Raw genomic sequence first — 15,094 nt, 5'->3', positions numbered from 1 at the left:
ATGGAACTGAACACACTGCAGTTATCAGCGAACATCCCCACTTCTGACCTTATGCTGGAGAGAAGGTCATTGATGAAGCAGCTGAAGATGGTTGGGCCTCGGATGCTATAATTAAGCAGATAGACAGGCCAACTTACAGCTCTGACTGGGAGTCCAGGATAAGGGGCACGACAGTGAGGAAATCTCATTGTAAGGGAGGGACAGCAGACAAAAGTCATGGATCATATAGCGAGCAACAGCACAGTTTGACAACCAAAAAGAGGGACAACCTGGATAACATTCAGGCTTGGGCTGGTAAGTGGCAAGTAACATTCACGCCACACAAGTGCCAGAGTGGTGGCCTTGGAGTTAGGTTTAAGATTAAATTACACTGCAAGATTTCAAGGGTTATAATCTCCTGAATATTCCCAGGTCAGGGGTTTAGCCAGACGTGTACATTTCCATCTCCTGGGTTGGCAAACTATCTGTAATCGTGTAAGTTTGCACTGCGACAGCTGAGTGGCTGCCCCGATGGGACATCACTGCTCTTCCACTTTTGCCGATGCCCTTCCCACGGCCAGTCTCGGGGCAGTGCGTACCCGACCCTGGGTCAGGGAGCGAACTTCGTGTGGTGGGCCGCAAGTAGGGACTCCTGAATTCTCCATACGACAAGGGACTCTCACCCGCGGCTGAGTGCGCTTCCGCAGCAAAGCAGCGGCCCCGTCAGGCAGAATCTGCACTGTCGTGAAAACGGCATTGAGAAAGCAGAGTGCCGCTGTGCACTTGGGGTGGAAGCAGGGAAAGTACCTCGGACCGAGGGCTTTGGAGAGGAATGATTAATTCCCTGTTCAGCTCACAACAGTCAGAGATCATTGGCAAAAGCACCAGAGGGGAGATTGCATAGGATGTGTGGCACAGAAACAGGCCATTCGCCCCAACCAGTCCATGAGCCTCGAGCCTCCTCCTGTCTTTCCTCATTTAAATCTGTCAGCCTCCCCTTAAATGCACCTCTACTATTTGCTTCAACCACTCTCTGTGGTAGGGAGTTCCACAGTATCACCACTCTCTGGGTAAAGACATTTCCTCCGAGTTACCTATTGGATTTCTTGTTGACTATCTTATATCGATGGCCTCTAGTTCCGCTCTTCCCCGCAGGTGGAAATGAGAAGAGGTTCATTTTGATTTTTAACGCAGTGATTCATTGTGATCTGGAACGCGCTGCCCGAAAGGGCGGTGGAAGCAGATTCAATAGTGACTTTTAAAAGGGAATTGGATGTATACAGGAAAAGGAAACATTTTCAGGGCTACGGGGAAAGAGCAGAGGAGTGGGACTAATGGGATAGCTCTTTCAAAAGAGCTGCCAAAGGCACGGGTGGGCTGAATGGCCTCCTCCTGTGCTGTACGGTAACATGCCAGGTCCAATGTTGAAATCAAGACAGGTAACTGATGCCAGGGCCTTTGTCGGGTTTACACTCGATGCCACTTGACAGTTGCATATTCGGAAACGACCAGTTCCGAATGTACATCCTATATGAAAAGAAACTTACGTTTATGTTATGCACGTTTAGGTGCTGTGCTAAGTGCTGGGACACTCACCTGATGCAAGTGTGCCGATATGTCCTCATTTCTAATAATAACGAGCAACTTCCCGGAATGGTGTGGCTGCACCAGAGACAGATCCATCGGTCCGATTTCCACATGGCCTTCTTTCTTTAGAGATTCCTGAAACATTAGTGGGGTGGTTAAATAGACAAACATCATTTGGGGCATCTCAGTTGAGCTTTACGGGCATTTGCTGCAAGGCCAGAGGTAACAGGGGAAAGGTGCGGTCTATGACCGCGTGTGTCTTGATATTTAACCTGTGGAAACGACAATGAAACAATCGTCTCATGCTGTTTAGCCGAACCACGAGGCAGATCGGCAGTAAAGCTCACTGCCGTCCAGTACTTTGTAGTGACTGCAGAAAATATGAATGAGAAAAGGCCATTCCGCACATCTATTCTTTTACAGACGCTGTACAATTATCTTGGTCACGGACTATATCCCAACCCAACAGAACCTTATTGCTTTGTGTATTCCAGTATTTACAGCAGTTGTCTATTTCCATCTGGTCTATGGGATCCTCTTTAATTCAAAGTTGCTTAATTTGAATTGTCTGTTCATTTGAATTGGAAGTTGTTCAAAACACACTTCTCTCGTCATTTAAATGGCTTATTTTGAACTAATGGATAATTCCATTTCCCCCCCCCCCAAGTAACAGAAGACTTTCAATTGATGGGTTGAATAGATGGTATAGAGTAATTGTGCACTGTGATCGTTCTTTTCCATGTGAGAAAAAGGGTGATGCATTAAAATAGTTTGGACACTTTTCCGAAGGGGAGCAGGGATTTCCACTCGTGTCCTAGCATCCCTCAAATAACTCCCCCGCCCCCACTATTTGTGGGATCTTGTTGTGTGTAAATCGGCCTTCGTGATTGTTTACAGAACAAGAGGCTACAGTTCAAAAGTAAATCATTGGCTGAGAAGTGCTTTGGAACATCCGGAGGTTAGGAGAGGCGTCGTATAAATGCAAATTCTCTCTTTAAATTCTTCTTTTCCTCTTTGACAGGAATTGCACACAGGTAACACAATTTTTAATACATTGACGTCCATCGCCTGTGGTGTTGCATGCGGGGCGACCAAGAGCATCCATAGTGGAAGCAAGGTTAAAGGGCGAGGGTCAATTACAAAGAAAGACTTGCATTTATATAGCGCCTTTCAACGACCACCAAACGTCTCAAAGCGCTTTAAAGCCAATGAAATACTTTTGGAGTGTCGTCACTGTTGTAATGTGGGAAACGCGGCAGCCAATTTGCACTCAGCAAGCTCCAACAAACAGCAGTGTGATGACCAGATGATCTGTTTTGTTACGCTGATTGAAGAATAAATATCGACCAGGACACCAGGGATAACTCCCCTGCTCTTTTTCGAAATAGTACCATAGGATCTTTTACATCCACTTTATAGGGCAGATGGGGCCTCGGTTTAACGTCTCATCCGAAAAAAAGGACCTCCGACAGTGCAGCACTCCCTCAGCACTGGGAGTGTCAGCCTAAATTTTTGTGCTCAAGTCCCTGGAGTGGGACTTGAACCCACAACCTTCTGACTCAGAGGCGAGAGTGCTAGCCACTGAGCCATGGCTGACACTGCAAATTGATTGCAATTCAAATCTCATTTTAAAGTGGTATACTACTTATATATTTCCATTATAGATTCCTACCCTCACATTTATAGTGGAAACTTGACATGCTGCAATTGCGAACTCCCAAACATGGTGGCGCTGCAGCACCTCCAGTGGCAGGAGGGTGTAATTACAACGCTTCAAGTTTTTTAAAAAAAAGATTAGTTCCGGGATGTGGGCCAGCATTTATTGCCCATCCCTAATTGCCCTTGAGAAGGCGGTGGTGGGCCGTGAGTGAAGGTACTCCCACAGTGCAGTTAGGGACCGCGACAATGATGTTTGCATAGACGGCTTTCATTCTAAATATGAGCATCGGCGTTTATAATGGAAAACGTTGGAGAAAAGTCAGCGCAGGTGCAAGATTTGTTTTCGATGTACTAATAGATATAAAGTAATGAAAAGTATAATTACCTTAATTTCCTTAAAGAATGGATCAGAACTCGTTTCACTGACATAAAACGTGTACGTGCCTTTCCACGATTCCTTTGCAACTTCGTTCAAATTCTGGTGTAAGTCACTGCATAGCTCAGTGATTAGGCGCAGAAATGGATTGCTTCTTTTCCTCCCATCACCGTGTAGCTCTTTACGTCCCTTACGCTTTACCCTCGACAGCTCCTGCGCAAACAAAGACCCCTTCGCCCCAACGGGACGGGGTTTACTTGGCATTCTACTTGTAGGCTCAACAGAATTGAGACACATGGCACGGGATTGACTGCACGGCCTTTTGCGTTTACTCGCGCAACTCGCAGAATTTTTAGGCTTGCAAAATGCAGCGCCTTCTTGTGGCCAATTCCAGACCTCATCATCTATATTAGTCCAATGTGGTCTTTGCGTTTTATTGCGCAAGCGCCTCCCACTGCTTTGGTCAACCTCTCGGCAGGATATCGTCACAGTCAATGGATTTCTCCTCCCAATTAGTCTCCCACTGGAAACCGTATGGGTATTCCTCCTCCTCAAAGCTGCTTTACCTGCATCCCTTGAAGGCGAGAAGACGTTTGTATACGGTGCGCTGTGCGCTCTGTGGAGCAGGCTGTTGAGATGGCGAGAAAAATGGATGTACTCCAAGTCGAGAATTTTCTGAACCGGACTGATCTTGCTCCAACACCTCGTGTCCCACTGTCCCAAAGATTGAGGCGTGCTCGAAACAAAGCTTTTCTTTTTGCAGTTACAGAATGTCCTTGTGATTCTTTCGCAGGGAAATGGCCTACTGGGCACATGTTGCGTCTCTGCAGTGACGGAGAAGTTTTGGTAGACTTTCTGCCTGGCAAAGGGGTCTGGAATTCTAACACCCAGAGCCACAGTGTCATCGCTGTCACTCCTCGCCACTGCCATGTTATTTTCTTCAAAGATGTGCGGTAAATAGTTCATGTCAACCGTTCTCATCTGCAGGTGCCCCCTGTTCGAAATCCAGCTCTCCCTGAAATTTCCATGTTCTGAATCTAGATCAGAAAAGCACTGTTTTTTCTCCCTGGGGGCTTTTCTTTTTCTTTTCCTCTTCCGACTCCTTGCGTGATGACTACTCCTGGACTGTGTGTTTTCAGAAATGTCTCTCACACTCGGCTGAATTTCATCATCTGTCGTTAAGCGTTCCAGGGTAAAAATAGGTTCCTTGGAAACATCATGACTGCAATCGGATCTTTCCGAATCCGTGTTACACTGGTTTGCCTTTTCAAATTCCTTCTCTCTTTGCTGCGCGCTCGGGCTTTCTGTGCCGTTGTGACTGGAGAGAGCGGGAGGTTGGGTGTGGCTTGTACATTCGTCACCTGCGGACAATGCATTCAGGTTGTCTGCAAGTTCATCAGCTGCGGGCATGCAGTCCAAGTCTGGACATTCAGGATCGGAATCACCTGCAACCTCCCCCTCTCCCGGCAACCTTCCAACACTTGGTCTCTCCCTCTGCGTTTCGGTATCATCTCTGATCAGCCGTACATCGGTGCAGGTTTCAGCAGGGGAACAAGTGCTCCCTTCCGCCAAGGGCCCATCTGTACTGTCCAATGGATTGCTGGGACCCAAACTCGTGCCGTAGTTATGTGCAATGACAATTGACGTTTCAGAAGTGTTTACAGTGTTAATAGCTAGTACCTCTTTTGTAGAAGTAAAGCTTTGCGATGCAGCATCGGAGTGGTCCACCCCATCTGAATGATCGTGTGAGACATTTCTTTCAGTTGCAAGTGTGTCTTCGATGGTTCCCAAGTCTTCGGTGCACGTTGTACTTTGAATATCCTCTGAAGCAGTGAGATTATCTAACCATTTGGTCTGCAGACTGTTTTCACTGGATTCATTCAGCTTTTGACAACTCCCTGAAGCATCTACATTCCTTGAGTTCGTGTTTTCTTCATTCAGAGATGGCTTTGGTGTTTGAAACTGAATACCAAGCAACTCCCTAATAACTGAAGACTGACGACTGTTCCCCAGCTGACCAGTTTCAATCACAAGTCCATCTACAGTATCCACACTTCGTGACATCTCCACAACAGCCATTGGATGTGTTGAAAGCAGCACTGAGGAACTCTGGCTCTCCATCACTTAACAGGAAAATATACAGGTTCAATTAATGACTTGCAAATGTTATTTATGCTTTTCTGTTGCTTATACAGAGTGAAAACAAACCAACCGTGGTTCACTAGGGGCAGCACAGTTGTTCTCCTTTATGTCGCTCTTTGTTTCAATTGGTAACTTACTGTGAGTATTCACGTCGGGCCTCATCCATTCAAAATGGCCTGGCTAAGGCCCACCAAACCTGAACCCCATTGTGTGTCTGGGATTAGAATGATAAAACTCCCAATTGTGCGCAATTAAAACAAATGAATTGCCGCACTGCACTACAATCTGGCTGCTGAAAGAATGCCATTGAAATTTATACCATGAAGGGACCTTGGCTGGGACTGACAGCACATGGACGGGGAAGAGGAGGCTGGGCCAAAGGGGGAGTCCAGAAGCAACTGTGAAGGGCAGGAAGAGAAGCCATTGCAGGGCATGGTTTGAACATATGAAATAGGAGCAGGAGTAGGCTATTTGGCCCCTTTGAGCCTGCTCCACAATGCAACAAGATCCTGGCTGATCTTTCACCTCAACTCCACCTTCCCATACTATCCCCATATCCCTTAATTCCCCCAAATCTATCGATCCCTGTCTTGAATATACTCAACAAGCTGAGCGTCCACGGGCCCTCTGGGGTAAAGAATTCCAAAGATTCACAACCCTTTGAGTGAAGCAATTTCTTCTCATCTCAGTCCTAAATGGCCGACCCCTTATTCTGAGACTGTGACCCCCAGCCAGGGGAATCATCCTCCCAGCATCTACCCCGTCAAGCCCTTTAAGCATTGTGTATGTTTCTATTAGATCATCTCCCATTCTTCTAAACTGTAGGGAATATAGGCCTAGTCTACTCAATCTCTCCCTCATAGGCCAATCCCATCATCCCAGGAACTAGCCTAGTGAACCTTCGTTGCACTCCCTCTTATGACAAGTATGTCTTTCTTTAGGTAAAGACAGGCAATTGGACAGGTGAGAGTGAACAATTAGGGCAGGTTTCATAATTGTGAAAACGAGCCCGCCACATGTATAGTGAATATTCACTGATCCGTGCTCCGTAGCATCAATTCTCTGACCCCCCACTCCCCCCTTCAACTGCACCTCCCCGCTGGGAGCCTGGGCTCAATGAATTCACCCTTATAAATAGAGAATCAGTATTACATACATTCACCTACAACATACACTTTTGCTTGAATAATTTTCACGTTTTCTACATTTTATAACAAGTTCAACTCACATTCAAGAACGATATATTCGTTCACGGGGTGTGGGCATCACTGGCAAGACCAGTATTTATTGCCCCTCCCTAATTGCCCTGGAACAACTGAGTGGCTCACTGGGCCATTTCAGATGTCAGTTAAGAGTCAATCACATTGCTGTGGGTCTGGAGTCACATACAGGCCAGACTGGGTAAGGACGACAGATTTCCTTCCCTAAAAGGACATTGGTGAACCAGATGGGTTTTTACAACAACCCGGTAGTTTCATGGTCACCATTACTATCTTTTTTTTAAAAATTCATTGAAATTTAATTCCCCAGCTGCCATGGTGGGATTTGAACTCATGTCCCCAGATCATTAGTCCAGGCCTCTGGATTACTAGTCCAGTAACATACCACTACGCTATCGTTCCCTTTACACATCATCAAAAAGAACTGTGGACACACCACAATTCACAGCATAATTTTCTTAACAATGAAGTATTTGTTCAGTTATAGAAGAGTTACCTTCAGACTCCTCCTGTGCATGTTGCTGAATACTTTCAGTTTCTTTTATAACAGAACTAGTCTCTCTGTCGTCTGTTTGACTTGCATCCACAAACTCTCCTTCTGACAAACTTCCAGTAGTTGGATCCTGGATGCCATTGTATAGTATTATGTCAGTCTCGGTCCTTCTATCTGTTGAATGTACATTGCAGTACAGTTACATATCATTTCCCAACAATCAAAAACCACCCCACCTAAAGAATTACCTCAAAAAATTAACTTCAAAATTAAAATGTCAATTCAGGTTGTGAAAAGACATAACCAGAAGAGTCGTTTTTCAAGACACAGCAATGCCTGACTGGACTCAAAAGTGTAGTTCCGATATAGGGCTGGAATACTTGTCACCCCGATTCTCTAACCCACACTCACAAAAATGGTCTCCCAGCCAAAATATCAAAATGAAAAATCAAGTCATCGACAAATGAAAATTTATAACAAAAGAAAGTGCACCAGAATCACCAATATTTAAATATCAGCAGACTATTGTTCTTCCTTAAGAAAAAAGCATATTGTAATGTATGCACCTGTGAGTATGCTCACAGGTTTGTAGAGCTGTTGCATTGTGAGTGGCTTAGCCAATCACGTGATGTTTACAAGACTCAATAAAACCTCAGTTAGTTGGGTTCAGGGGATCCACGATGAGGTATGCAGTTGTGAGCCTAGTGGATGAACTGGTAATGTGTAGTGTGATTGTTAAACCTTATTGATAAATCAACTAGTTCTTAATAGCAATGTGTCGCAATGAATGCTTGAGCAAAGAACCCATGAAGCAAATACATTACACAAACGATTCTCTGAGCGAGAAGGCAGGCAGGCCGACTGCAACGTGCCCTTGGAGCTCGACGAGAGAGGTCTAGGACAAAGGTGTCCAGTCTGCAGCCACAGGAAGCTTCCTGAGCCCTGGCAATATAGAAACATAGAAAATAGATGCAGGAGTAGGCCATTCAGCCCTTCGAGCCTGCACCGCCATTCAATGAGTTCATGGCTGAACATGCAACCTCAGTACCCCATTCCTGCTTTCTCGCCATACTATTAGGGGGATCAAGGGGTAAGGACTACATCTAACTCCTTTTTGAATATCTCCTGTTGAAGCCCGGCAAACTCCATTTTATTGCTAATTATGTTTGCAACTTGCTGGTTTGTCTTGGGGATGAGGGTGGGGAGGAGAATGAGGGGGGAAGGGGTTCTTTTGACGCAACCACTTTTGCTACCACTGAGAAAAGTCGGACAGAAAGGAATGGGCCTGCCACACAGTCTTGATTGTTCTCATTTATTGTAATACCCAAGGGGTGACCTTCACGCCTCGACAGTGGATAAAACCTAAATCAGAACATCAATTCGTATCAGCAATCTGAGATACATGGACATTCAGGGGAAGAACAACTTTTGATGTGGCTCCAAAGGCTCAGTGGTATAAGCCTGTGTGGCCCATAAGCACAAGACATGCATCCTCCCGCAGTGTGCGGCCTCAATTTAAAATCTAGTAACGTTACAAAGACAGCATTCCATCATAGTAAGCCACTGCTGCCATTTCATCAACAGCATCTTTGATTTGGAATTTTGTGTCCTAACATTTCAATTACTGTACTCTGTCCATAACATGATTAGGCAGAGTCAACATGGTTTTATGAAAGGGAAATCGTGTTTGACAAATTTATTAGAGTTTTTTGAGGATGTAACTAGCAGGGTAGATAAGGGGGAACCAGTGGATGTAATATATTTGGATTTCCAAAAGGCATTCGAATAAGGTGCCATATAAAAGATTATTACTCAAGATAAGGGCTCATGGGATTGGAGGTAATGCATTAGCATGGATAGAGGGTTGGTTAACAGACAGAAAACAGAGTAGGGATAAACGGGTTTTTTTCAGGTTGGCAGGCTGTAACTAGCGGGGTGCTGCAAGGGTCAGTGCTGGGGCCTCAGCTATTTACAATCTGTGCAATGTATCCTCGTTTGCCAACGATACAAAGCTAGGTGCGACAGTAAGCGGTGACGAGAACACAAAACGTCTGAAAAGGGATGAGACCTTTGTGCAAGAAACACAAAAAGCTCGCATGCAGGTACAGCAAGCAATAAGGAAGGCAAATGGCATGCTGTCCTTTATTGCAAGCGGGTGGAGTATAAGAGTAAGGAAGTCTTGCTCCAATTGTACAAGACCTTGGCGAGACCACACCTAGAGTACTGTGCACAGTTTTGGTCTCCTTATCCAAGGAAGGATATACTTACCTTGGAGGCGGTGCAACGGAGGCGCACTGGATGGATTCTGTCTTATGATGATAGATTGTGTAGAATGGGCTTATACTCTCTGGAGTTTAGACGAATGAGGGGTGATCTCATCGAAACATAGAAGATTCTGAAGGGGATTGACAGGGTAGATGCTGGGAGGTTGTTTCCCCCTGGCTGCTGTGTCTAGAACTAGGGGCCATTGTCTCAGGATAAGACGGAGATGAGGAGGAATTTCTTCACTCGAGGGCTGTGAATCTTTGGAGTCCTCTGCCCCAGAGAGCCGTGGATGATGGGTCTCTGATATATTAAAGGCTGAGATCGATAGATTTTTGGACTCGAGGGAAACCAAGGGATGTGGGGATAGTGTGGTCGATGATCAGTCATGATCTTATTGTATGGCGGAGCAGGCTCGAGGGGCTGTATGGCCTACTCCTAATTCTTATGTTCTTATGTGGTCCTGCTCCTGAATCAAAATGACAAGTTATAATATGCATGTTAGAGGGGTTTATTAAAGTGTCTTCAATTATAGCTTAATTACCATTCGCGACTTAATCTGTTGAGGACTGCCTGTGATAATCAGTTCATCACAGAGAAATCGTGGGTGTCTTAGCCGATATTTAGCTATGTGGGGGGGGGGGTCTTAAAAACATCCTAGTTCAGCTGCTTTTGATCCCTCATTCGCGGGACAAACGTGGTGCCTTGCTGTGTTCATGCCACCCAATGTACGTCACCAAAGTACGTTGAAATACTTTTCAGTAATGTTTTTTAAAAAAAAAGTAACTCTCAAAAATTCAACACTGAACAAAGCAATAAACCAGCCGACTGAAGAAAGATGTAGAAATCCCACCGGATGTATGTCACTTACCCAGTGAGTGTGTATTGGGAAACCGCGTGTGGCTGAAAATTATGGGCTGCCCATGCACATGTCTTCATACCAGGAGCGTGCAACTAGACAACCGATTCCATAATCTACTCTTTCAGTGTTTTACGCAAATAGAAAAGGAATGGCTCCGATTAAAACTATTAATACCCAGCAAACCATTCGGATTATCTTCTTTAACATGAACTTCAATACCTACAACATACTAATAAAGTGAATGGTATATTACACAAACACACTCCTTTTTAAAAAAAAAGCTATTGGACCTAATGTTAACACCACGACCCCGTGTAGTTACAATTGTGCAGCAACATCCAGTACAGCGTCAATCCCAAACCTGATACTGGAGATAGTCTCGGATCGTCTTCCGGCCTCTCATTTTCTAATCTAGCAGCACACGGGTCAATTGTGGATTCCTGTTCATAGTACTGTTTCTAAAACAAAGCAAAATTCAAAAACCGTTTACAACCACCCAATCTCTCACACACATTATTGCACATTTTAATTCCTTGCATCGTAACTACAGTGATTAAACCGGTTAGCTTCAATTTGGGAGTTAAAACGATGTACAATTAGATATTCCTCATCCATCTTTCCTTCACTCTAGCAATCTACTTTTCTTGACCTTAATCCTAAGGAAGGTTAACCCTTTCGCCCTTCTAACATCCACCTTATTGATCAGTACCGTTTGAAGTTATGGAGCTGCTGTGGTCGCTCACATTATCCAGCATCTCAAAAGTTCCTCCCAATTCATAACCAGTAGTACCTATTGCCTACAACTGTCATTAGCTGTGGCTCAGTGGGTAGTGCACTCGCCTCGGAGTCAGAAGGTTGTGGGTTCAAATCCCACTCCAGGAACTTGAGCACATAAATCTAGGCTGATGCTCCCAGTGCAGTGCTGAGGGAGTGCTGCACTGTCGGAGGAGATGTTAAACCGAGGCCCCGTCTGCCCTACTAGGTGGATGTAAAAGATCACACCATCATAGAAGTCTTGAAACATCTTTGGCTGGTGAAGAGCAATAAATAGCTGACACTTCCATTCAACACATTTACATTCAGTAGTTTACTCCAAAAATGGGGTGAATGCCTAGAAATATCGGGCCCAAGTTTCCACATGATTTGCGCCTGATTTTTAGGAGCAACTGGTGGAGAACGGACTATCTTAGAAATCGCAATTCTTCACATTTTTTTTTCGGCAGTTCTAGTCAGGTAGAACAGTTCTACTTTGGAACAGAATTTTTTCTTCACTGACGCCTGATTTGAAAGTTTCCACAGTGAAAACGTACTCCAAACTAAAGTAGAATGGAGCAAGTGAAGATTTTTGTAGAACTGAAAAAACCTGTTCGACACATTAAAAAAATCAGGCGCAGGTTACAAATTAGGCGTCCAGAACGAGGTGGGGGGAAGGGAAGTCATTAAATTCTATAATAAATCCTTATTTATACTTATACAAATAAATCCAACCTGAATAAACATTCATAAGCAAAGAAAAGATTAAATAAACCATCTTCCTACCTGTGTGAAAGTGCTTCAGGCAGGCTTTTCGGGACCGAAGGCTGCCGGCCCGTCCCCAGCACCAGATTTACAGGTAGGTGGCGTTGGGTTGGGTCCGGGGGGGGGGAAGGGAGAGAGAGGGGGGGGAAGAGAGGGAGAGAGAGAGAGGGAGGGCGAGGGGAGAGAGAGGGAGGGCGAGGGGAGAGAGAGGGAGGGCGAGGGGAGAGAGAGGGAGGGCGAGGGGAGAGAGAGGGAGGGCGAGGGGAGAGAGAGGGAGGGCGAGGGGAGAGAGAGAGAGAGAGAGAGAGAGAGAGAGAGAGAGAGAGAGAGAGAGGGGGGAGAGGAAGAGTGGGGGAAAGAGAGAGAGAGAGAGAGAGAGAGAGAGAGAGAGAGAGAGAGAGAGAGAGAGAGAGGTCAGGTCGGATCCTGTCCGGGAGCGGGAGTCGGGTCGGGGGGCGGGAGCGCGGGTCGGGTCAGTCGGGGGCGGGGGGGGGGGGCGCGGGTGTCGGGTCTGGTCCGGAGGCAGGGGAGGGGGGGGGGGGGGAGCGGGTATCGGGTCTGGTCCGGTCCGGAGGCAGGGAGCGAGTGTCGGGTCTGGTCCGGAGGCAGGGGAGGGGGGGGGGGGGCGGGGAGCGAGTGTCGGGTCTGGTCCGGAGGCAGGGGGGGGGAGCAGGAGCTGGCCGTGGGAGGAGCCTCATTCACGCAGCCCCAGTGAGGCCATTCAGCCAGGGCTCGGGGCTGCGTGCTTCGGGCCCCTCCCACACAGTTCGGCGCCTGGAGCTACTGCACTTGCGTGCCGACTGTAGCGCGCATGTGCAGAGGTCCCGGCACTGTTTTCAGCGCAGGGACCTGGCTCCGCCCCCCCACAGCTCGTGCTGGCTGCGCCGAGGGCCAGAGGACCTGCAAGTTGGTGGAGAATACCGAGGATTTTTTTAGGTGCACTTTGTGGCGCGAAAAACGGGCGTCCAGGTCGGGACTGCGCCGTTCTAGGCGCGTCTGGAAACTTGGGCCCATTATCACATACTTAGAAGATCATTATAACATCTGTTTTCAATTGGGTTGCATGACCCAAGTGTTTCTAGTGTGGTGTTGACTAATTTGAAATATGGCCTGCTTCAGAGATTGTTTCTAAAAGCCAGGAATTCTGTAGAGGAACAGTCGCCAAGAACAATACAGTGGCTTTCTCCATCTTGGATAGCTAGCAAGGCCAAATTGAGACTTCCCACATTCACAGTGGAGAACATTAGCTGCACCTTAGCACGCAATGATCATTAAGGGAAGAGTTGTGCATCTGAAACTCTGCTGCCTGTATCTCAACTCGCACCATGTCCCGTTCACCCATCACCCCGTGCTCGCTGACCTACATTGGCTCACGGTCCGGCAATGACTCAATTTTAAAATTCTCATCCTGGTTTTCAAATCCCTCCATGGCTTAGCCCCTCCTCCTCCAGCCCTACAAGCGTCCGAGATCTCTGCGCTCTTCCAATTCTGGCATCTTGAGCATCCCCGATTTTCATTGTTTTACCATTGGAGGCCGTTCTGGAATTCCATCCCTAAACCTCTCCATCTCTCTACCCCCCTTTCCTCCTTTAAGATGCTCCTTTGACCAAGCTTTTGGTCATTGGTCCTGATACCTCCTTCTGTGGCTCGGTGTCAAATTGTGATTGATAACGTTCTTGTGAAATGCCTCGAGATGTTTTGCTACTTTAAAAGGTGCTATATAAATGCAACTTCTTGTTGTTGGTTAGAGACATCGAACTATTGAGATGTTAATATCGGACCCCGACATGCTCAGTCAGGTCGAACCACATCTCCCAGTGCTGACACAGGCTGCAGGCTATTTCTCAGATGGGCTTATCCGCGGAAATATGATTGCAACTCCTCAGAAGTTATACTGAAACAAAATGGGTGACTAAATCCTTAACAATTAAACTGGATCAACTGGGAAAGAATCTAATCAGTGATAGCTTTGTAGCCAAAGAGTTCCGTGATCTAATTATTGTGCTGGCTCATCAAAGAAACTGGACTGGATTGAAACGTCCATAAGTAAACTTTGGTTTAAAGTCTACCTTTAGAGAGAAGGTGAGTGGTGTATTTATTATAATGTACTGAGAACGACAGAGAAGTGTATTAAGGCAACTCTCGATTATCCGGATCCCTCGGGAATTGGGCTATGCCGGGTAAACGATTTCTCCGTGAGAGCGAGTTGACATTACAGTTAATGCTTACAGTACTGCAGGTGTGCTCTAACCAATAGCTGTAGCGTATTTTCTAATCCTTGAATTCTAGTCCTCGAGATCTAAAGACCATTCGGCTTGTTGATTATTTCCTGTAACTGTTCATGGCATTTTAATGAAAAAACAACGCGGCAAGTGCAGGCTCGACAGAGGCAGCGGACCTGTGTGCGAGCAGCAGCGGGAGCTGAGGCAAGGCAGAGCGCTTAAAAGCAAGGCTCAACAAGCAACATTCGAAAGGAACATCAGAGTTTCAAAGTGACGTCACACACGGAATTTTAAATGCTGTTACAACAGTTTCCCGTTGCACCCGTGTGCGGATAATCGAGAGTTGCCTGTATACCATTTACCCGTTTTATTTAAGACAGACCAGTTGTTGATGCAGAGCCCGAGTCTTGGACTGGTGAGAGAAAATGCTCAGTCCGGTTTTTGAAGCGAGGAGTATCACATGACGACAACATTCATTCCAGTAGTGTAGCATGAGTTCCTGAGTCTCGGGATCATTAAACTAGATACTGGGCAGAAATGGTTATAGAGGACACCAGCTCCGGTTAAAAGGACTGGCCGGTGACAATGAACCCAAGAAAATATTTAGTGCAAGAACCCAAACACATGACTCAGATTTTGTTTTTTCTCTATTATCATAGATACATAGAAGAGTACAGCACAGAAGGGGGCCATTCGGCCCATCGAGTCAGCGCCGACTCTTTCGAAGAGCAACCCAGTTAGTCCCCCTCCCCCGCTCTTTCCCCATATCCTGGC

General features: G+C 46.3%; 1 protein-coding gene across 1 annotated transcript in view; it reads right to left on the bottom strand.

The window, feature by feature from the left end:
- The window catches only part of LOC139278420 (uncharacterized), a 110,293-nt gene that overhangs the window by 20,598 nt on the left and 74,601 nt on the right, over nt 1-15,094 (bottom strand). The window contains exons 17-20 of the mRNA XM_070897175.1: nt 10,942-11,038; nt 7,460-7,630; nt 3,611-5,724; nt 1,576-1,701 (exon numbers count right to left, since the gene is read on the bottom strand). Of these exons, the coding sequence (XP_070753276.1) occupies nt 1,576-1,701; nt 3,611-5,724; nt 7,460-7,630; nt 10,942-11,038 (2,508 nt within the window). The remainder of the gene's footprint in view (nt 1-1,575; nt 1,702-3,610; nt 5,725-7,459; nt 7,631-10,941; nt 11,039-15,094) is intronic.

The sequence above is a fragment of the Pristiophorus japonicus genome, chromosome 13 (assembly GCF_044704955.1).
Source record: "Pristiophorus japonicus isolate sPriJap1 chromosome 13, sPriJap1.hap1, whole genome shotgun sequence".
In the NCBI taxonomy this organism is placed as follows: Eukaryota; Metazoa; Chordata; class Chondrichthyes; family Pristiophoridae; genus Pristiophorus; species Pristiophorus japonicus.
The sequence above is the reverse complement of the archived record's forward strand: the minus strand, read 5'-3'. Positions and strand labels throughout refer to the sequence as shown.